The 22,413-nt window shown below is 34.0% G+C and overlaps 1 protein-coding gene across 1 annotated transcript in view; it reads left to right on the top strand.

Annotated features, from left to right (window-relative positions):
* Positions 1-22,413, top strand: part of TRPC4 (transient receptor potential cation channel subfamily C member 4) — a 278,282-nt gene that overhangs the window by 215,781 nt on the left and 40,088 nt on the right. The window contains exon 6 of the mRNA XM_001368047.5: positions 14,732-14,871. Coding sequence (XP_001368084.1) covers positions 14,732-14,871 — 140 coding nt within the window. The remainder of the gene's footprint in view (positions 1-14,731; positions 14,872-22,413) is intronic.

Genomic DNA, 22,413 nt, shown 5'->3' with positions numbered 1-22,413 from the left:
TTAAGTTATTTGTTTCATAAGTAATATGTAGTAACATATGGAAAAGAGTTAAGATGCTAAGTTCAAAGTTGCACTGTTTTCTACTTCCATAAAGTGATTTCACCATGTATATGTTCTAAGCACTAGGGAAAAAGCTAATTCAACTTTGGGGGTAACTTTTGATATAGAGATATTAGGTCATTTGCAAATAAAATCTTAGGTTAATAACTTCTCCTATCAATATAGTAAGTAACTCCTGAGAACTATTTTCTAACAGAAGAAGCAATGGCTCTTTGAAGAAACATTAAATCCTATACAATCAAATTAAATAAGTATTCACTTAGTTCTTGGTGTAGGCAAGACACTGGACTAGGAATACAGAATATAAATATGACACATCATAACACCTGCCTCCTAGATACTTTCATTTTAGAATAGGAGATCTGGAAGATTCAGAGGAGGAAAATGTAAGCGCTTACAGATTAGAAAGGGGAATCTGGCAAATCTAGTTGGGTGGTGCAGTGGATAGAATGCTGACCCTTGAGTTAAGAAGACCCGAGTTCAAATCCTTACTAGCTAAGGATATTGGGAAAGTTGCTTAAGTTGTGTCTGACTCAGTTTCCTCATCTGTAAAATAGGAATAATAATAACACCTAACTCCCAGGGGCATTGTAAGGATAAAATGAGATATTATTAAGGCTCTTAACACAATGCCTGGCATGTAGCAGAAACTATATAAAAGTTTCCATCCTATCATATGCTAGAATTTATGTTCTAAAAAAAGCAACTAAACAAATAGCATTTTTACTCCCTTATTCACTCCTTCAATAACTAACACCACATATTTGGGTAATATCGATTAGAGCCAGTTATATAGTCCCTGACCATGAAAATATATAAGAACTGTTATACCACTCAATTTACTTTTATACTGACTATTCTATTCTACAAATATTTAATTCTCAACAAATTTATTGAATACTTACTTTGTTAAAAGTTCTATGTTAGATGCAAGGGATAATTATATATGTATATATTCATGTATATATAAATATATATATATTAATATTGGGAAAATTACAATCTAGATATATAAGCAAATTATTGTAATATAAAGGATAATGAAAGTAAGTACAGAGTTCCACAAAAAGTTCAATGATGTATTTAAAGAATAATACTAAGGATTATTTTATTGGAAGGCATTATTATCAGTTACTGAGACAATCTTAAAAGATTAGGCAAATCAGCATCATCATCATGACAGTAGCTAACATTCATATAGCATCTACAATGTGCCAAACACAGCCCTAAGTATTTTGTAGTTATTATTTCATTTGGTCCTCTCAACAACCCTGGGAGGGAAGGGCTATTAGCATTCCTATTTTACAGATGAGGAAGCAGAGGCAGAAGTTAAATGGCTTGTCTAGGCTCACATAGCTAATAAATCACAAATCCTCCAAAATATTCTAAATTTCCTTCCATTAAAATGAGTAATCTCTTCTTAAATTTACTTTTATGTAAGCTTTTAGGCTGTATAGTCTCTTGGGAGAGCAAATCCCTTATGCTTAGAGGCAGCTGTTTAAAATACCCATTGAAATATTCCATATTTCCTTTTTTAAACTATAAAGGGATATTCCCATAGTCCTAACATACTTGAATTTTGTGGGAAAAGGCTATGAATCTCTATCTTTCAATTATTTCAAATCCATCATGAACAAATTTTTGGGTTTTTTTCCAGAATGAAGTTATGTCATTATTTTTATCCTAATATATTAGCTCCTCTATCCAATCAAAAAATTTAGTTAATTTTCAACTTCAGAGTCCCAAACAGTAAAAATCTGCTATTTGGACACTTAGTGATTTTGCTTAAGGGTAGGAGATTTTTGAGATCTTTAAAATGTTGTTATCCTTTTATGCTATTGTGTTATATTACCAGGTAATATTCAATAATTTTTAATGTTCTCTTTTTTGTTGAAGCTTGTCTTGTTAGGTTTAAACAGTTATCCTAGAAATATAGCTTTTCTTCTCTATAAATGTATTATTTTACAAACTGAATTTCAATTGCTACTCTCTCACCTCCTTGTAGAGTCTTCAAAATCTCTGCAGCATTTCTCTATGAGATTAAATTATAACACCTAGCACTACAAGTCAAATTGGCCCATAGAAGCATTAATACTGTGCTTGACTTTGGCCTTATTAACCCAGCTTATAGTAGATAATAGGTCAGGATGAGAAATATATTTTAAGTGGCTTAGTAGAAAGAGGTCTTGCTCCACATGCCTTGTTTACCTAACACATAGACTGAAGATAGCATATTGCACATATGTTGAAAGTGAGAAAACTACATCTTAAATATAGAAATAGGTTTCCCTAAATTGTATTTCCTTTGGTTCTGGTGTGACAAATCAAACAGCTTTCTTTGCATATAAAAATGCAAATGTTTTAAGAGTGTGGGCAGCTTAAAACATTTATATGTTTGTTTGTTTGCTTTGATTTGGTTTTGCCCCATAGAGATTCAATTAAAATACATTTGAAATATTCAAATTATTTTTTAGATAATTAAAACAAACCCAATGTACAGCTGAAATCTAGGTGTGACTATGACCCAGCAGTCAAAGAGGTTCTCTTTCCTTCTCCACCTTTCAACTTTCTACATCTTGTCTTCCATGATATCTTCTCTGATTTTCCTTTCAGTAACAACCTCCCTCACCTGGACCTCCCATAGAATTTATTTCTTTATTGCTCTTAGATAAGCCTCTATCATAGTTGATATAAAGCTGTCATTAGAATCAGAATGACTTGGGTTTAGCCTCTGTAGGCTATATTATTGGCTGCTTGACACTGAGCAAGTCTCTTAATATGTCAGTACTCCTGAAAATGCTTTCACCCTGGAATTTGTAGGTCAACATTGATAAAGGGAGATTTGTTATTAGTAATTATGTAGCCATATGAATATATGTATGTATATACATATGTATCTATGTGTATTATGTATAAGTGAAACACTGACTCTTACCTTTTAAAAATCCACATATCCTCTTTTAAAATTCTACTATCTATATCCTCTTTAAGTACATTATAATCGTATAACCCTTATGGGGGATAGCCATCTCCTTTCTCTCTGGACTGGCTCAATCATCCAATCAGCTGTTATTTCAACAAATTCGGGGTTCCCAGAGATGGGACAGCACCATTTTGTTTCACCTCAAACTTTCTCAAGTTCCTAGGGATTTTTTTTTTGCATGGAACTGTGGGATGGGCTGGGGTATAATACTCCTACCACTCACTTCTGTAGCTCCTAATCATCTACAAATGTGGTTTTCATTTTGACAAAATCAATAGTGATAACACTATTAGTTATTAAATAGAAAACGTTTTCTTAACGAAAAGGTAAACACAAGTTTCATTCTTATCTCACTCAATCAAGAGGAGACAAATAAAAGAATACTCATTCATCACAGAATGTTTATGAACATACAAATATAAACAGTGACTATGTGGAAAAGTGGGCACAGTAACAAAAACATACCCTGGCTGAGGAAAACACGTGTTTTTGGGGTAACTCACAACCCTTTACTACAGCCTTTGATATCCTGGTCTTTTAATTTTTTCAACTACTTAATTTTTCCCAATTACAAGTAAAATTTTAACACTAATTTTTAAAAATTGAGTTCCAAAGCATTTTCCTCTTTCCCTCCCCTTCAAGCAATTTGATATGTTATACATGTGCAGTCATTCAAAACATTTCCAAAATCATCATATTGGGAAAGAAAACACAAACCAAAAAAATAAAGATTTAAAAAGTATGCTTTAATCTGCATTCATACTCCAGCAGTTCTTTCTCTAGAGCTAGATAGCATTTTTCATCATAAATTCTTTGGAACTGTTTTAGGCCACTATATTGATGAGAATATGTAAGTTATTCCCAGTTGATCATTATGCAATATTCATTTTACGGTATACAATTTTTTCTTAGGTCTGTTCATATCAGTTTGCATCAGTTCTTATAAATCCTTCAATTTTTCCCCCAAAAGCATCCTCCTAATCATTTTTTATAACACAATATTATTACATCATAATCACATACCAAAACTTTTTCAGTAATTCCCCAATATTTATGTTTATTGTTATGAGTAAGCAAAATTTGTGGTTGCTAAGTATGTTATTTCTAGAACAGAGTTCTTACTCTTGATTTCATTTATGTACCATCTATTAGATTAATAATTCATGCACAAATATTTCAGAGCATACCTCTAATTCATTGGTTTAAAATGATAATAGCCCTTTTGAGAGATAGGGTAATATTTTTTATTTAGGAGCTGGACTGACTCATATTCTTCTCCAAAGGTTGTAAAGGCCAATTGTGATTTTTATATGAAACATTTCTACTAATTACAGTGACTGTTCAACCAGAAAAAAAAACTTGCTATGTCATTGCATATGAGAAAATGTAACTAATGTCACAATATATTAAAATAGAAGCATGATAAAGGTTTTTTTTTAAGTGCTGAACATCATAAAGGTTTTGAATCCTGACTTAAAAAAATTCATTCACTGCAAAACTGTAGGCAAGTCACTTAACCTCTTGAAACCTCAATTCCCTCCTCTGCCAAGTGGTTAATAATAATGCTCAAAGTGGTCATCTCATAGTACTTTAGTAAGGATCAAATAAGATAGTGTTTGTAAAGTACTTTGCAAGCCTTCAAGTGCCATATAAACAGCAGCTATTTTTATTTAGAGAGATTTGGTTCTTGACATTTTTCTGTTACAAATGGAATGAAGGTGGCCAAGTGCAAACTAGGGTACCAGAAGCACAGAATTTGAACTGGAAGAGACCTGATCATCCACAGAACAGACTACACACCAGAGCAATCTCTACCATAACATACCCAGCAAGTAGTCATATAGCCTTTGCTTTAAGACCTCTAAGAAGGGGGATCCCCCTCCCTTTCAAAGGAGCCCATTCCAAGTTAGAGAGTTCTGTTTATTAGCTTGTGAGTTCTTTGAGAGTAAAGGTTGTCTTTTGCCTCTTTTTGTATGACCAGCTTTACACAGAGTCTGGCAGATATTAGGTGCTTTTAATAAATGTTAATTGACTGTCTGATTGAGGACGCCAAGCCTAAATTGTCCTCTTTAACACTTCCACTCATTGTTCCCAGTTTTGCCTACTTGGTCAGGCAGAATAAATCTAATTCATGATCCATTTCATAGCCTTTCAAATACTTTATAAGACAGACACAGCTATCACATCACCGCCTGCTCTTGGTCTTCTCTTCCATGAGCTAAGCTCACCTTGTTCCTCCAATGGAGCTTTGTGTTCTGCCTTCATAATATCTCTGATGCCTCCTCTCTATACACACATGGCTAACACATTGGCACAGAGACTTGTAATCTCATGCCTGGACCACTGGAATACACTCTTGGTTAGTATCCCAGCCTGGTGTCTCTCTCCACACCAGTCCAACCACCACACAGCCAACAATGAGATCTTCCTAAAGCACAAATCATTTCACTTTTTGATTGAAAAAATTCCGGGGCTTTCTCTAAGATAACATATAAAATCCTCCTTTTTGATCTTTAAAGCCTTTGCCAACTTGACCCCTTCTTATCTTAGCATTTTCTTACCTCCCTCTGCATACCCTATGATCCAGCACTATTGACTTTCTGTTCTTCATGCCAAATGGATGCCATTTGGCATGAAGAATAGAAAGAAAGTCAATAATGCTAGATTGTAGAGTGCTTTTCCATTGGCCACTTCCCATACCTGAAATGCTCTCCCTCTTCGCCCCTGCCTCCCGATAGCCCAGGCTTCCTTCAAGACTCAGGTCAGATTCCACCTTCTGCAAGAGGCTTCCTCAGACACTTTTCCTCTGAAAAGACCATTTATTATATATATATATATATATATATATATATATATATATATATATATATATATATATATATATACCTTTTATGTCTTGTTATTTGAATGTTGTTTCTCTTTTAGAGTGTGGTTTCCTTGATGGAAGAGACCATGATTTTGCCTTTCTTTGAATATTTAGTAACTAGCAAAGGACTTGGAACTTTGTAAGCACTTAATAGAAATGCTTGTTTTCAGCTTGCTATGGTATGGATTCAATTTCCTTTACTTTGCTGGTTGTTATCCTCTTGATATTCTTCCATTTATAAACTAGGTGGTATCAAAAGTCCTGGGTTTGGGAAAACCTGAGCTTAAATACAAATTCAGACATTTACTAGCAGTGTGACCCTGGGCAAGTCCCTTATATTCTTTCTCCATCTCAACTCTAAAATGCTGCTAATACTAGCACCTACCTCCAAGCATTGTTGATGAAAGATGACATAATATTTGTAAAAAGTACTTAACCCAATGCCTAGCACATAGTAGTTACTATATAAATACACTAGTTATCATCATCATCATCATCATCATCATCATCAACATATCATCATCAGTGTCCTTATCAATTGTGGTGCTATTAATGTTCTACTACAAATGAAGTCTGACATAAGCAGACTATAGTGGGACTATCATCTCCCTATTCCTGAGACTTATGGCTCTTTTAGTGTAGCCCAAGATCACATTAGCTCTTCTGGCAGTCATTTCAGATTTCTGGAGCATTTTCAGTTTCAGTTTACATTTAAGAGGCAAGTAGAACATACAATAGATAGAGTGCCTCCACACTCTAGAGTTAGGATGACCTGAATTCAAATTCTGCCTCAGAAATCCACCTGGACAAATCACTTAATTTCTGTCTCATTCAGTTTCTTTACCACTAATAAAATGAGAATAAAGATTTCATCTACTTCATGGGATTGTTATGAGGATCAAATGGGATAATATTTATTTTTACATCATTTAGCACAATTCCTGGTACATAGTAGGTGCTTAATGTTTATTCCCTTCATTATCTTCTTCCCAATCTATTAAAATCCTGAGATCTTTTTTTCTATGGAAAAAAAAAAACCTTCCTAACCATGCTTCCTGCCTCTTGAACATTTAAAATTGATTTTATATCTATATGAAATGGACTTCATTTAATTAGCTCCCATAGTTTTTTTGTTTTGTTTTGTTTTTTTAAGATCCCTTTGGATATTGACTATTGTTCAATGCATGAGCTATCCCTCCCAACATTTTTGTCATCTACAAATTCTCTCTATGGCTTTCATTAGGTCACTGATTTAAAAATATATATTGAAAAGCACAGAGGCAATTTTCTTACATTTCTTTACTGGAGATTTCCTATGAAGTCAATATTGAACTATTATTAGCTTTTGAGTCTAGCCATCTAATTATTTCCAAATTTATCTAAATCATCTAGTGCACAATTTCTAAATTTTCTCCCCAATAATGATATGAGAAACTATCATATCTTTGCTGAAAAGTAGACATACTTAGTATTCAGAGTCTGCCCTTCAACTACCAATTTTATAATTTTATTTAAAAAGTAGATGGGATTAGAATAGTGTGACAGGTTTCTGGTGAAACTAGGTTGACTCTTTGTAATCCATACTCAGCATTTTAGATACCTGCCAAGCATTTCTTTAACCTTTCTAAAAATTCCCAGGAATTGAAATGAAGTTCATTGTTTTATAGGATATAGACCTCATTTTTCACATTTATTAAATATTAGGTTGTTTGTCCTTCTGCTGATTTAGCATACCTCTATAGTTTTCTATGATCTTTCAGATTTTTCTAATGGTAACTCACTCATCAGCCACATTTGCTCGTTGTCCCCCCCAATACTTGAACATTTATCTATATCATCATCTACCTATACAAGATTTCTTAAATTCATCAAGGCAAGAACAACAAAGCACTCCCTTATCATCATTTTAATTATCAGTGGCATTAAACTCCCCTTTAGTCATTTTTGCTCTGTTGTTTCAAGTACAAATGCCAATATCCATGGCAAAAACAAAAACAGAAGCATACCAAATGAGTAGCTCTATTTTCTCTCTTTTGTCAGTTATTATCATTCCATCCACCCCATGCAATGGTCCTACCTGTCCCCTGCTTCTATTTTTTTCCTTCCAATGTAGTTTTTAAACAACTGTTTACTATTCCTGGCTTCACTCATGCTTACAATCTTCAGAGTTTCAATTTTCTAGATCTCTTCTCCCCACCTGGGCTAACTGCCCCTGTAGCACTTACTATGTTGAATCATCTTTGACTTTCCTCTGAGCTCTTTGAGAAAGGCTTTCCCAAAATAAGGGGAGCATATGAGACTATACACAGTTATTCACTATCTCTATCACAGATCACAAACTGTGGGTGTGATCATTTCTACATCATCCAGGATTCCAATTACTTCCATTCCAACAACCAATAAGAATCAGATCCATAGTAAGAATCAGATCCAGAATGCAACTATACACTTTCCCCTAGTTGGTTCTGTCACTTTTTTTAAAAAATAGAATTATCATTCTAATAAGTGAAGAAGTCATTAGCAGCTCTGAGAGGAGAGAGAGAGAGAGAAAGACAGAGACAGAGAGAGAGAGACAGAGAGACAGAGAGATCCAAAAGATGTATGCAAAATCATGACTAAATCATGCTGCCATAAGACCAGGCTGACCAAGACAGCTAGGAATCTGTTTCAGAATTAGAGTGAAATAGGACAATTTTAAGTTATAAAGAACTCAAGAAAAAAGAAGTTTGCTTAGCCATTTCAGGGAAAGAACCTGCATAGGAAAAAAAAGGATATTCACTAAGGATAGTCTTGATTCACCTAGATGCAGCTATCCTGATGTTGGTTAATATCCTTGTCTGCAGTCCTAAGTCTGAGAAAGTAGTTCCGGTCCCTCATATTTTCACTGTTTTTGTATTTATTTCACACTGATTTGACATCAATGGCTTGAGTCAATTAAATCTTTTTTTTTTAATCCTTACTTTCTGTCTTAGAATTAATACTAAGTATTGGTTCAAAAGCAGAAGAGGGGTAATGGCTAGGCAATAGGGGTTAAGTGACTTGCCCAGAACTACACAAGTAGGAAATAATTGTCTGAGGTCATATTTGAACCTGGCACCTCCCATCTCCAGATATGACCCTCTAAGGAAATAATGGCCTAACCTACATGGACCTGGGGCTTCTGAACTTCTCTAAATTACCTACATGAGATCTTTCTCTATTTCATTCTCTTCAAGTCTGTCTCTCTTCTCCTATTCCTTCTCTTTCAGAATCCAGAAATAGGAATCTGTCAATCAACCAACAAGTACTTATGAAGAGCCTCTTCTGTGCCAGGCACTATACTAAACACTGGCACTGTCAGGCAAATACAAAGAATAAATAATTTCTATACTGAAGGAGATGACAATTTAACTGGAGTAGCTAGCAAATACATATATATATATATATGCATATATATATATACATACATAATAAATGTAAGCAAATAAATACAAGGTAGTTAAGAAGGCAGGACACTAGATCAACAAAGGTTTCCTGGGGGAAGGTGGTGCTTGAGCTGTGTCTTGATGGAAAAAAGGGATTGTTTGAAATGGAGTGAGGATAGTTGGTACAAAAATATGGAGATAGGAGATGGAGGGCCATTTGTGAGAAATACAAAGGGCAGTAGGACTAAGTCAATGCCTCACTAGTGAAAGAATTAATTCATTCTAAAAATAGGTTCAAGACCATAATTTGGGGCTCAGATAACTCTTCTTTAGGTAGATAAAGATTATATTAAGGGAATAAAGTTGAACAATTTTCCTTCAAAAATACATCATTGTGAGATAGTTTTTGTAAACATTTTTTCTTCTCTAAAGGGAAAATAAACATATGAAAGCACTTGCACTTTTGTATGAAAAATGAACAAAAAAATCTAAGAAGCCCTCAGAAGTACTAAATAAATATTTTTGAATAGAATTGAATCAGGTGGAGATTTGATATTTTCACTGTGAAAATAGCTTTTCTACAACCATTAATTACCATTTTCCATCTGTAGACGTAGTCCAGCTGAGCCTATGTTTTCATGAGAATATTGAAATGACAGGAAATCTGTGACAGCAATCTCAGAAAAGGTGCTTTGTTACAAATTGCCATCAGAGTGATAGGAGCAATATTCATGGTCTTACATAAATTCGTTTTAAATAACAGACTATGATTTCACAGGAGATAGATTTTTGAGTGACCAAGAGTTCTTCAATTGCTATATTCATATTTATTACTACACCTGACATTGCATCCTCATTTTTCACACTAAAGAAAATGCAATTACATAATTATGAAATGATTTGCATAGGCAGTTGCCTGGATACTTTTCCCCAGAGGTAATTTGTGCTGGTATCACAAATTAGGAATTTTGCTCTTTGGCAAGACCTACTCACAAATGGTTAGTAGCATAGCATAGAACTTTAGCTAGTTAAAGGATTTGGGTTCAAATACTGTCTAGGTAATATTGTCATTTAACTTCTTGGGGCCTCAGTTTCCTCAAATGTAAAATGAGTAGGTTCGACTTGACAGCTATGTGGACAATTACTCCTCTAGATCTAGGACCCTAAGTTCATTTATTCTTTGTATTTCTGAGACAATTACTCACCAGTCAAAACAATAAATATTTCTTGAGTATTTAATATACGTGGATTGTTTTAGGCATCAATGGATGAAATTGTTTGGAGATAATCTCTCCAAATGAAAATGATAGATTTTTCAGGGGCTCATTAACTAATATAGACCTTTTGGTGGGAAAATATTTTTTACGTATCAATGGATTCCATATCACTCTGGACAGCTCTGTATTTCTAAAGTTGTAGCCTAATCAAACACACACACAGACACACACACATATCTCAAAGTTCTAAAAGACTCATCATAGGGAAAAAGATAAGTTGTTATCTTGACAATGGGAAGGTCCCTTTGTTTTCTTTTTTTTTATTTTGGTTTTACTTATATTTTCTTTTAGTCTTAATTCGGTGTGAAGGGGAGTGAAGAGCCTAGCTGAGAATTATGTTTCTGTTTCAGATTTCTCACATGAAAAAAGAAGTGCTATTTTTTGAATGACACATATGCAAGCTGCTCGTTTATCAAGCATCCTTTTATTTTCATAGCTATCCATGATAGAATGTGAGGGAAATGAAAATAAGACAGAGTAAAAATCACTTTATGGGAAAAGGTTCAGAAAATAAATTTTAAAAAACTGTACTGAATCAAAAAAGATGGCTTAAAAGCAAGAAGTTCATCATTTAGACAAATTTTTGTCTTTATGTTATTGATGCTTATAATTTTTTGCAACTGGGCCTAACTCAAAATTCTGAAAGTTTTAAGGTTAGTCTATAAACCATATGATAAATTTGTAAAGTGTTTCTACTAAAAGGAGAGTGGATAATTTATGAACTTTTTCTCTTCCTTCCATTATCTGAATGTCACTTTCTATAAATTTTTTGAAGATTCTGAGCTACATCAATAGAGGGCATTTCCTCAGCCAAGAGTTTCCTCAACCATTCTCCATCTTTGAGAGATTCAGAAATAGACAATCTAGAAACATTTTTCATCTTTTCTTTAATCTAATCATTCTTTTTAAACTGTAAGTCTCCAACCTGGATGGAAGTCAACTTTGGGTCCCATAGTGATTTGTGCCTCATGACTTCTCAATAACTATGTATTGAAATGAATACATTCAGACTAGAAGAAAAGTAGACTTCTTACTATTGTGTGGTAGACATTGTGCAAGGCCCATTAATGAATTAGTTTCTTAACCTCTTTATCTCTTTGTTTGATCATCTGTAAAATAAAGGGAACTAGGGTATAATTTGCCCAAGGTCCCTTCCTAGCTCCAAATCCTGTTTCCATAATTCACATCACTATCATTATTACTATCAAGTATCCTCTCACAGGCACATGGTCAATCTTGTCATATGAAATGGAGTCTCAAATTTGATGAAAGAAGGATAAAAAACTCTGGTACCAACTAAAAGCATTTAGAAATATCATCCAAAACCAAGATAGAATATCTATTTAATTGCATGAGTATTCAGTCTCAATAGCCCTTCTCTCCCCTCCTTTATGGTATTCCAGCAAGTGAGAATGGAAAAAAGGTAAAAGTGTGAGAAGAGCAGAGCACAACCCACATTACAAGCTCTCATGCCTGAATGCCAAAGGTGGCATTATATTTAAGCCTACAGTTGTCAATATTTCCTTTAATACTAATTGCTGAATCATAGAATCAGATTCTTGGAGATCTAGGTCTCTCCCAATGTTAGAATTCCCTTCTAAGGAATCCCTAACAAATGGTCATCTAAACCCTACTTAGATATTCCCAGTAATGTAACCAAGTTATTGTATTTGGATTGCCCTAATTATTAAAGCAGCTTCTTTATATGCATTAATATCTATAGTCACATCTATTTCTCTATATCAATATATGTGTGAGTTATCTGACTATCCATATATCATATATCCATATTTGCTTCTTTTTAATTTACAACAAGTATTGATCTCTAGGGCAACAAAGAAATATCTTACTTTCCACATGACAACTCTTCTAAGTCTTCATGTATTTGCCAAATTGTAGTCAATTTGATTTTTTAACTGATAAGAGGCAGTTATTGAGATCATGCAAAAATCATTGATACTTAAATCTGAAATTCAATGTTTTATTTATATTTGGGTATGGCTGTCTCTGAGGTTAATGTAATTTGCAAAACCTCCAAGAAAATAAGAAAGCCAAACCTAGATGACCTCTCTTCAAAGAAGTTGAAAATTTGCCCATATTTTCTACCCCAGGGCACAGAACTGGAAGTCAGGAGACAGCAGCAGCAGCAGCAGCACCATCACCATCATCACTAGCATTATGTAGAGCATTAAAGTTTGCAAAGTACTTTATTTACTCACATTATCTCATTTTATAACATAGGTTCTAGACCTGTCTGTCACTAATAACTATCTCGATTACTATTCTTCTCCACATTTCTGTTTTCCAGTGCTTAAAAGGAGGAAGTAGGAACAGCTCATCTCCAAAATTTCCTCTTGCTATAGAATTCTTTGAATCTATCATTCCCTTCTACTACTTTCTGTGTTACTTAAGTATGGGAATGATGGACAGACAACCCTGACTATCCAAACTATGTTCCCAGTCTTCTATCTATGTCTAAATTCTGAAACCTTCCTTGTAGAGGGTTAAGGAAAGGAGCTGTTTCTAGAGGGATGTTAATTGAGGAGATGAGAATATCAATATAGAAGTATAGAGCATAGCAGGTGTCTAACTTTAGCACCAGGCTTGTTCTTAGCTGATTAATGATATAATATGTTCTTTAGATGTCCTGCCAAAATTGATACTCTTAGGGATTTTATTTTACTTTTATCACAAGAAGAAATGTCTTGAATTTCTAGTCTGATTATCTAAATTGGAAATGTAACTCAGAAATTAAATACCTGTGTGACCTTAGATATATCACTTTTGCCTAGACACCATTTTATTTTCTAAAATAAAAGAATTAGACTAGATGATCTCACAGGTCCTTTCACACTTGAAGATCTATATCTTATAGACATAAAGTAGTTTAAAATGGTGAAAAAATGAACCATCCACTTATTCATAATTGATGTTAGTAGACCACTGGGGACACTGCTTTTGAGGTGCCACATTTTATATAATCCCTCATAGTTCAATCATATTAACTACATTTAGCCCTTTGTTTAAACTTGAAATGTCTCTTGATTTAATTTTTTCTTTAATTTTTCTCTCTATCTCTGCCTTTATTTACTTCCAAAATTTGAGTTAAAATAAAAATATGTACATGCTATCAATATTCAAAAATTATTTGTCAATAAGAAAAAAACTACCTATTTTCAGTGGTTTTTATAGAAACCTAAAATTTCTTGTCCATATTTGCCCTATAATACAAAAAAAATTCTGTTAATGTTCCTTGAATGTGTTCATTTAATCTACTGCTGGGCCTAAGAACTTTTGATGAATTAATCTATTTTTTATATTGGGAAATGTGACCTAGAACCAAAAGCTGTTCTCCTACAATGTACCTGCCTATAGGAGTAAAAATAAAGCCATATATAATTAAGTTAAATATCAGGGTGATCAGTATATATATGTATATATTTATGTATGTATACACATATGTGTGTATATTTCTAAATAGGGAACAACAGACAGTTTTATTATGCCCAGATTTCTCTCTAGAAGCATTGGAATGTCTTCTGTTGGCATTGACTCTATTTAGAGGTAAGAAAATAGGATATATTTATTTGAGGGCAAGGTCATACCATTATCAAAAGCCATTTTTAGGAGAGTAATTCCACCCAAGGGGAGAAAGATGCTTGTCTCGGTTTTTCATATCCTTTCAGTAACTGTCCACTGACGCCAATTTATCTGAAGGATATCTCTTCCAAAAGCATAGTTTCTTCACTAGCTATAATAATAACTTACAGTATATAAACACTTTAACATTTCAAAACTGCTTTACACAAATTCATTGTCTCCGTTTTTCCTCACAATAAACCTTTGAGATGAGTGTTATAGGTATTAATTCCATTTTCCAGGTAAGAAAATTGAGACTAAGAGAAGTTAAGTGACTTGGCAAAGATCATTCAGATGGTAAAGTAAATCAGAATTTGAAGCCATGTTTTTCTCAATCTAAGTGCAGTGGTCTATTCATTATGCCCTGCATGGCATGCAAGTAGCTTATATGTCCTTTACATATAATTACTTCCTAATGTGATAAAATCATTAACATTATAAAAATAAAATAACACTAGACTATAAAATCACATTTATAATGATTTTTTTTTTCCATTTTCAGGATTCATATGGGGTGAAATTAAACAGATGTGGGATGGTGGACTTCAAGATTACATCCATGACTGGTGGAATCTAATGGATTTTGTAATGAATTCCTTATACTTGGCAACAATCTCTTTGAAAATCGTTGCATTTGTAAAGGTAAGTTTTATATTATTCTAGGCTAAAGAAAAGCTTCCTATAATTAGCAACACTCTTTTATTCTGTTATTATAATGATTTTAATTAATGAAAGCACCTAAACTTTTAGCACACCATCAACTTTGCTCATTAAAATCATCTATAGCAATTTAGAAAGCAATGAATGATTTATAATCATAAAACTGACTTTTAAGAACAAGAGAAAAAGATCATTACCCAATACCATCACATCTAAATCAAATCATGTCTCAGGATTACCTATATGAAGCATCCTAATTAGTGTGCTCTTTCAAAGGCTAATGAAATTCCTCCCCTGCTCACATACTGGTTAACATATGGCAACCAAAACATCCATTTTTACCCTTGAGAAAATAACAGATAAAACCTCATTGAAAGATCAAAATATTACCCTTATAAAGCATTACAATTATTATTTCAGCCTAAATCAATATGGTTTAATGTCATTAAATGGAAATATAATTTCTTTTTTCCCTGATCCCATTCAAGATGACAGTGCTTGAAATCATACACACCCTTTACTCCCCCAGGTTTTATAGAGCATCAATCTCACACTTGAATTATACACATTGCATAAAACAGTCTTTGTTCTTCAGTGACTAATGAAATTATTTTTCATTTGCTGTAATTCTTTCAACAAAAGTCACAACATCTTATCTCTTCCTCCTCCTCCTCCTCCTGTTCCTTCTCCTCCTCCCCTTTTCTGTTTTCCTTTCCATGAGTCTGTTAAGAGGTACAGTAGTAAAGTGAGAAAAGTCTTGAACTTAGATATTAGGTGTTAAAAGACTCTGCCTGCAGTGCTTTCAGGCTGTGAGAAATTAGACAAATAGGACAAGACTAAAGAGATTCTGTGATCCTGAGGTGTCGAACTGCTGCCTGTGGGTGCAACACTTTCAAGTAAAGGCTGGATATGATTAAAATGCAATTGAGAAATAACAAAATAAGTAACAATACGAGACGAAGATGGTAAACTTTAAAAGCAGGTCAATATGCAAGGGCACTTAGGTAGTATGCAGAAGCATGATTTGAACACAGATCTGGACCTGGTAGCAAGCTCTCTCTCTCCAATGCTACACATTGCCTCTCAAAAACAAAACAAAACAAAACAAAATGGAGATTACATAGTATTTGCCAGGGGTATGCTGGTAAATGTTTAACTCTCCGTCTCTGTCTGTCTCTGTCTGCCTGTCTCTGCTATAGATATAGATATACCTACACATGCAAACATATATATATGTACATATATACATATATGACATTTTTCAAGTTAATCCGCAGTAGTAACATTTTCCCCATCAGTTTCTTATGCAAGGCAATCAAAAAAAAACAAGAAATCAAGTCCTGATTTACAGTGTTTGTTGGTTTCCTAGGTATAAATGTTCTCACAGGAAATGTAATAATCTCCAGCAGCTCCAGCATGCCCTTGTTATCTACACTAGCTAACTTACAGGACTTTTGTGAGATTTAATTAGTCTAAAAGTGGTTTATAAATTATTCAGACCTATACCAGAACAAAATGACTTTTCATTTTTTCTCCTGAGATGATTAGAGACTCAATAAAAGTTAAGAAAATGTTTAATTTGATTTCATATGAACAATGAATCCAAATTAGCAATCTGAAAAAGCAAATGCCTGGCAAACAGGCTAACTGTTACTGATTAGTCAAATTCTTATAATAGCTTGCTAAGCTTCCTCACTATTTCGAGGTAATTACAGGTCATATATAGGTGATTTAATCATCATGCTTTATGTGGGGAGGGTAGTTTTAGTGTTTTCAGGTTTTATTTTATTTTTTAAAGTCACAAGGTTCACCAAATAACTAGTAAAAATCAATTTCCATGGTTTTCATGAAAGTCAAGCTATGTTTTAGGAATGGAAAAGCTTATAATTCATGAACTACTTTTCCTATATTTTTAAAGTTAAATACTGATGAAGAGCCCATGAACACAACAGGGATAATTATCCTTGTCAAATATAATGCAAAATAAAGGGTCCTTTTATTTTATAAATTTATTAAATGCCTTATGCACATCATCACATTTGAACTCCACAACATCCCTGTGAGATTGATAAAGTAGCTCTTTTCACTATTGACATCCTACAGATGAGCAAATCTAGACTTAGAGAGGTTATGACTTTTCTGACCTTAAACAACAACAAAGAACAATTAGTAAATGAAAAAAACAAAAACAAAAAACAACTTCTATTTTCTGCCACCAGTTCAAGTTATCAGTTTTCCAATATATGACCCTTCATTCATATTATCACATATTACTCTACATTCATATACTTTTCTCTGATATAATGACTAGTTTCTTAAATAAAAAGGGGACAATTTTCTTTTTTTTTAATTGAAAATAAAATAATTGTTTCCAGATCTGGAAAGTTGACCTATTCCTAAAATTAAACAAAATATATTTTATGATCCTTTTGAGTATTGTTAAATTATGCATAAAAATGTATACTATGGAATCTGATGAGAATTGCTTTCATGTTTGAGATCCAGACATATAAATGTCTTGGTGAATAAACTTGGAACAGAAAGATAAGCAAAAAAATTCTGATGCAGAGAAGGCTTCTTAGAGGAAGTATAATTTGATTTGGATCTATGATAATGGGTAAGTTAAAATGAAAGAAGGAAGAAAGATAGATAATTCCAGGAATGGAATGGAACCTAAGTAAAACCAAAGTTCTCAATTGCTGGGTGAATTATGGTATCTGAAAGAAATAGAGTGACAGTGGAATATGGAATTTGGATTTGGAGACAGCTCAGTCTTTTATTACCTTTGTGAACTTGAATAAGTCACCTGATTTTTATTGGCCTTTGTTTACTCATTTGCAAAATGGGGAGGTTTAATTAGATTACCTTTGAGATCCTTTTATTTCTAAGGAGTTAGTTTGGGACAAACATCTATTTTGAGATGTTTCTAGGATGTCCCTTAGGCATTTGGAAATGTGGATCAGAAGGTTATAAGAGAAATTAAAGATAAAGATCGATATTTGACTGACATATAAAGTATATTATATTATTTATTATAATGGTTATATTTTATTATATTATTATGATAGATTATTATATTATAAAAATTATAATTGTATCCATGAAAATTTCTAAAATTGTTGGGGGCAAGAGGTTACTTATGGAAGAGAAGAAAGAATCTAGTGAAGAAGACAATGAAAATATAATCAGAGAGAGAAAGAAGGATCTTGAAAGCAGAGAGCAAAGGGAGGAATATTTATCTAGTATATGTAAGTGGCCATCTATATCAAATGCAATAGAGAGCTCAAAGGAGAAGGAGGGTTATATTTTATAAAGCAGTTACTGCAGAGTGATGGCAGCTCTGTAGGACAATGGATTCAAGAGTGAATGGATAGTAAGAAAAGAGAGGCAGTAGGGCACAAGCTAAATTTTCAAGAAAATTGCAAGTGAATAGAAAGTGAATTGTTAGGGGAAAGGTTTATATATGCATGAACACAAAAGGAGACAACTATGTTTATAATACATTGAAAAAAATATCCTTCACTGGAAACACTAATAATAACTTATAAATGCTTATTTTCTCTCTAGATTGGTAGATATGAAAATCCCTTTTTTTATATTTTCTTTCTGTCTATCATCTATCAGGAAAGCAATTCAAGCCTTTCAGTATTAGGTGTTTAGTTGTAATATTTTAATTTTTTTTTGTTTTATTAAACTCAATGAGTTTTTTCCCCTTAGCTTGCCTCTTATCTCCTACCCCCCCCCCCCTCCACCAACATTCAGGAAAGGAAATGAAGAAAAAGCCTGTTAATAAGAAATTACTTCTAGATGAATAATCAACTGAAGTAAAGGAATGATGGATAAAGAATTAGTCTCAAAACAAGCAAGATCTGGGTTCAAGTTCTACTTCTGACAAATATTCATTAAGGGAAGCTTCCTCATCTGGGAGTTTCTTCTACTAAAGAAGAAAATTAAGCTCTGTTCCCCATATCCCTATGAAGAGTTTAACCAGCATAGAGCCTATATGAGACAAATAGAAATTTATATAGATGGTCTGCAGATGTCTTCCAGGAGAATGACTTATGAAGTCTTTCTTTAGAATGTCTTGTTACTAATTGTATTTATGACATTTTGGGTCACCTTTCCCTTATTAGTCATGTAGGACAGTAAATTGGACTGTGTTTGGGGGCAAAAATCTTTTGAAGTTATTCTTTTATTTAAAAAAAAAAAAGCAACTTATTTTTAACTGAGATCCCAGTCAGACTAGCTGTCTCATACTTTGCTGCTAATCTTCTCTTTGTCATTTCATATTTCATTCTAGTTTCTGGTGATCTGTGACCCTGTTGTAAAAACAAAGATCTCTCCTACCTATAAGGATTACTCTTCATTCTTTATTTTCCAAACCCTTACCTTCTCTCCTAGCATCAATCCTAAGGCAGAAGAGTGCCAAAGGTTGGGCTATCAGGGTTAAGTGAGTCAGTTGCCCAGGGTTACAGAGTTGGGAAAGATCTGAAACTAGATTTAAACCCAGGTCCTCCAAACTCCAAGTGCTACCTAGCTGCACCTTGAAGTTCCTTTTAGAAAAGAATGTATCATTTGTCTAAGACTCCTTTTCTGTCCCTATTTCTATCTCTCTGTCTCTGTCTCTCTTTCTCATTCTGCCTCTTTCTATATCTGTCTCTCTAACTCTGTTTCTTTCTGTGTCCCCTTTCTTTGTTCTCTCTGATCAGCAGAGACATTGGATCTATGCCATTTTGGACCTGTCAGCTTTCTTTAGGCAGCCTAGAGGTCCTCACTCACAGAGGGATCACCACATTGATGCGGAATTTTCTTTGGATCCCTGATCAGCCTTGAACTCTAGTGCAGCTTAGAATTCCTGAGCTCAAGCCATCCCCTTGCCTCAACCTCCTCTGGTGAATGAATTCTTCCTAGCTTCTCACCTTTGTTAGCTCATTCTATAGTTTTCTTCGTCATTCTTTCGAGGGCCAGAAACTATAAACTGAATCTTAGTACAGTTGTACATATCGTAGTGTACAACATCCAGATGATTTATAGGCAAAGCGTGAAAGTACAAAAACATGCTTCAGGTTTCAATGTGTTCATAAATCTTGGCTTGCAGAATGAGTGGGCTATGGGATGTATGCCAGAATAACTTGATTCATTTGCATTTTGCTGTACATGGACTTGTTTTTAAATGTGGTTCTCAGATAGTATTTCCTTCCATAAATGGAATGTTTTGGTTATTTAGTTCCCTTTTCCCTGAATTTTGCAGAGGTGTTAGTTAATCCTGAGTTTGTTATTGCCTTGAGACATTGTGAAACTGTTAATGCATATTTTGTTAACCTTATTATGCTGTTTCCTCTTTGAAGATTTTTCCTTTTTTCTATCTTTGAAGTGTTTTTCCTCATTATGTTTATTTTCAACCTTGTGGCAGACAGAAGATGATAGTTCCATTTGTATAGTATATTCAAGTTTACAAAGCCTTATTCTCACAGCAACCTTTTGTAATGATTACTATTCTCATTTTGCAGATGAGAAAACCAAGACAGGAACCTGATAGATTTCCTGTGCTCATACAGTTAAAAAACACTATCCTATAATCACAGATTTAGAAGGGATATCAGAATCCAGATAGTCAAAATTGTAAATGACGGAGCTGTGATTTGAAGTCAGCAGGTTCTGTGATGATTTTATTGCACTAGTTGCCCCTCTCTGACCAATGACCATGCTTTTTGCTTGCCTTCCCTTATACACATTGATCCATCTTTCACATTTGTAAAAAGAATGCTATTTAAACAAAGACTGTTCTAATAATTATGCCTTGATTTTATAGAATCTATTTGTTCTGGAGAACTCTGAAAAACTGGGCGCCATTTCTCTTATCCCAGAGATTCCTGTCATCTAGTTAGGAGGCAAACACCACTATGATTTTCTAAGCTCATCTTTAGACCTGTGGCAGTAATCCAAATATGATTTCCAGGTCTTTAATCCAACATGCTCTCCATTTGCCTGTTATAGGTTTGGAAATCTAGACATAAGGTGACAATTGTAGTGCCTAGTGTCTTTATCATACTGATTTGTGAAAATGTAGAAAGGGTTTTGCCTTTATAATAAAAAAGTTTATATACCAGGTCTACTTTACATATCATATGGCAGGCATTTGACCCTGACAAAAAATACACTCCTTCCGAATGGAAACCATGTTGTCAGTTATTGATAGTCATTGAGGGCAAACAAAATCAAATTAATGTATGAATGCCTATAAAATGTAAAACTCTCCTTCCTCCACTATTTTCTTCTAGAAGACATGATATGTCTTTTGTTTTCCTGAGTCCTCATTACTTCTTTCTTTTTTTCTTGACCCTCACTCAAGAACACAGCTTCAAAGTTGTACCAGTAGTGAGTAAGTTTGGGTGGATGTCTTGGCAGTGACAGAGTTCATCCATCTGAGACACAGACTAATAGAGACACTGAATGTGCAGAAGGAGATGGAGGAGATGAACACAAACACACACACACGAGATGTTGAAATAGAGAAGTAAACTTCAAAAAGAGATAAAGAAAATGAATTTGCTTTCTCAGTGAGAAAAAGGAAGAGAAGAGATGGAAACTCCTGACTTCATCTGGACCTTGAAAGAGGCTTACAAATGGAACCATTTTTATAAAACCAAAGAGAAAGAAGAATGAGTACAGCAGGGAATGTGCTCTGTGGAACAACCAAGTCTCACCCATTTGAGATTTAGAACCATTATTCCTCTGTTCTCCTTAGGTCCAGATAGAAGGCACACTTGTCCAAAGGGGAGGCTTTCTTGATACCTTCCCAAAAGGGGAGAATTGAGAGAGTCTACATACCTATTATGTCTTTGTGCTAGACCATATAAAACTTGTCATGTCCTATATCTTTTGTCACTTTAAATGCTTACAGAGGAACTAATGGTCTTTTTTGAGAGACAGACAGACAGACAGAGAGACAGAGAATCCACAAGCCCAAACCTATTGTTTCCTTAGGAAATCTTAGGTGGGGCAATAAAACAAAATATAGAGATCACTATTGAGAAATGTTCCCAAGGTGCACCCAGAGTCTAATTCACATATTTATTTCCTGATACTGTATGAGCCACTTCTATCTTAGTTTTCTCATCTGGAAAATGGACATAAAAAGAGCTCCTACAGCCCAAGGTTGTTATATCTATATATCTGTCTCTCTCTGTCTCTCTCTATATCCATGTATGTATGTCTATATTTATATACATATATATTATATGAGATATTTATAAATCACTTTGCAAATCTTATAGCTCAATATAAATTTTAACTATTTTTTTGTGAATTGCATAAATAAGTTATAAGTATACAGGGCAGCTAGGTAGTTCAATGGATAGATTGCCAGGCCTGGCATTAGGAGAACCTGGGTTCAAAACTGACCTCAGTTACTTCCTAGCTGTGTGGCCCTACACAAGTAATTTAACCCCACTTGCCTGGTCTTTATGTTTCTTCTATCTTGGAATGAATCATTAGTATCAGAGCCCCAAGACAGAAGGCAAG

This window comes from Monodelphis domestica, chromosome 4 (genome assembly GCF_027887165.1).
Source record: "Monodelphis domestica isolate mMonDom1 chromosome 4, mMonDom1.pri, whole genome shotgun sequence".
NCBI lineage: Eukaryota > Metazoa > Chordata > Mammalia > Didelphimorphia > Didelphidae > Monodelphis > Monodelphis domestica.
Note: the sequence above shows the minus strand (reverse complement) of the source record. Positions and strands in the feature narration are given on the sequence as shown.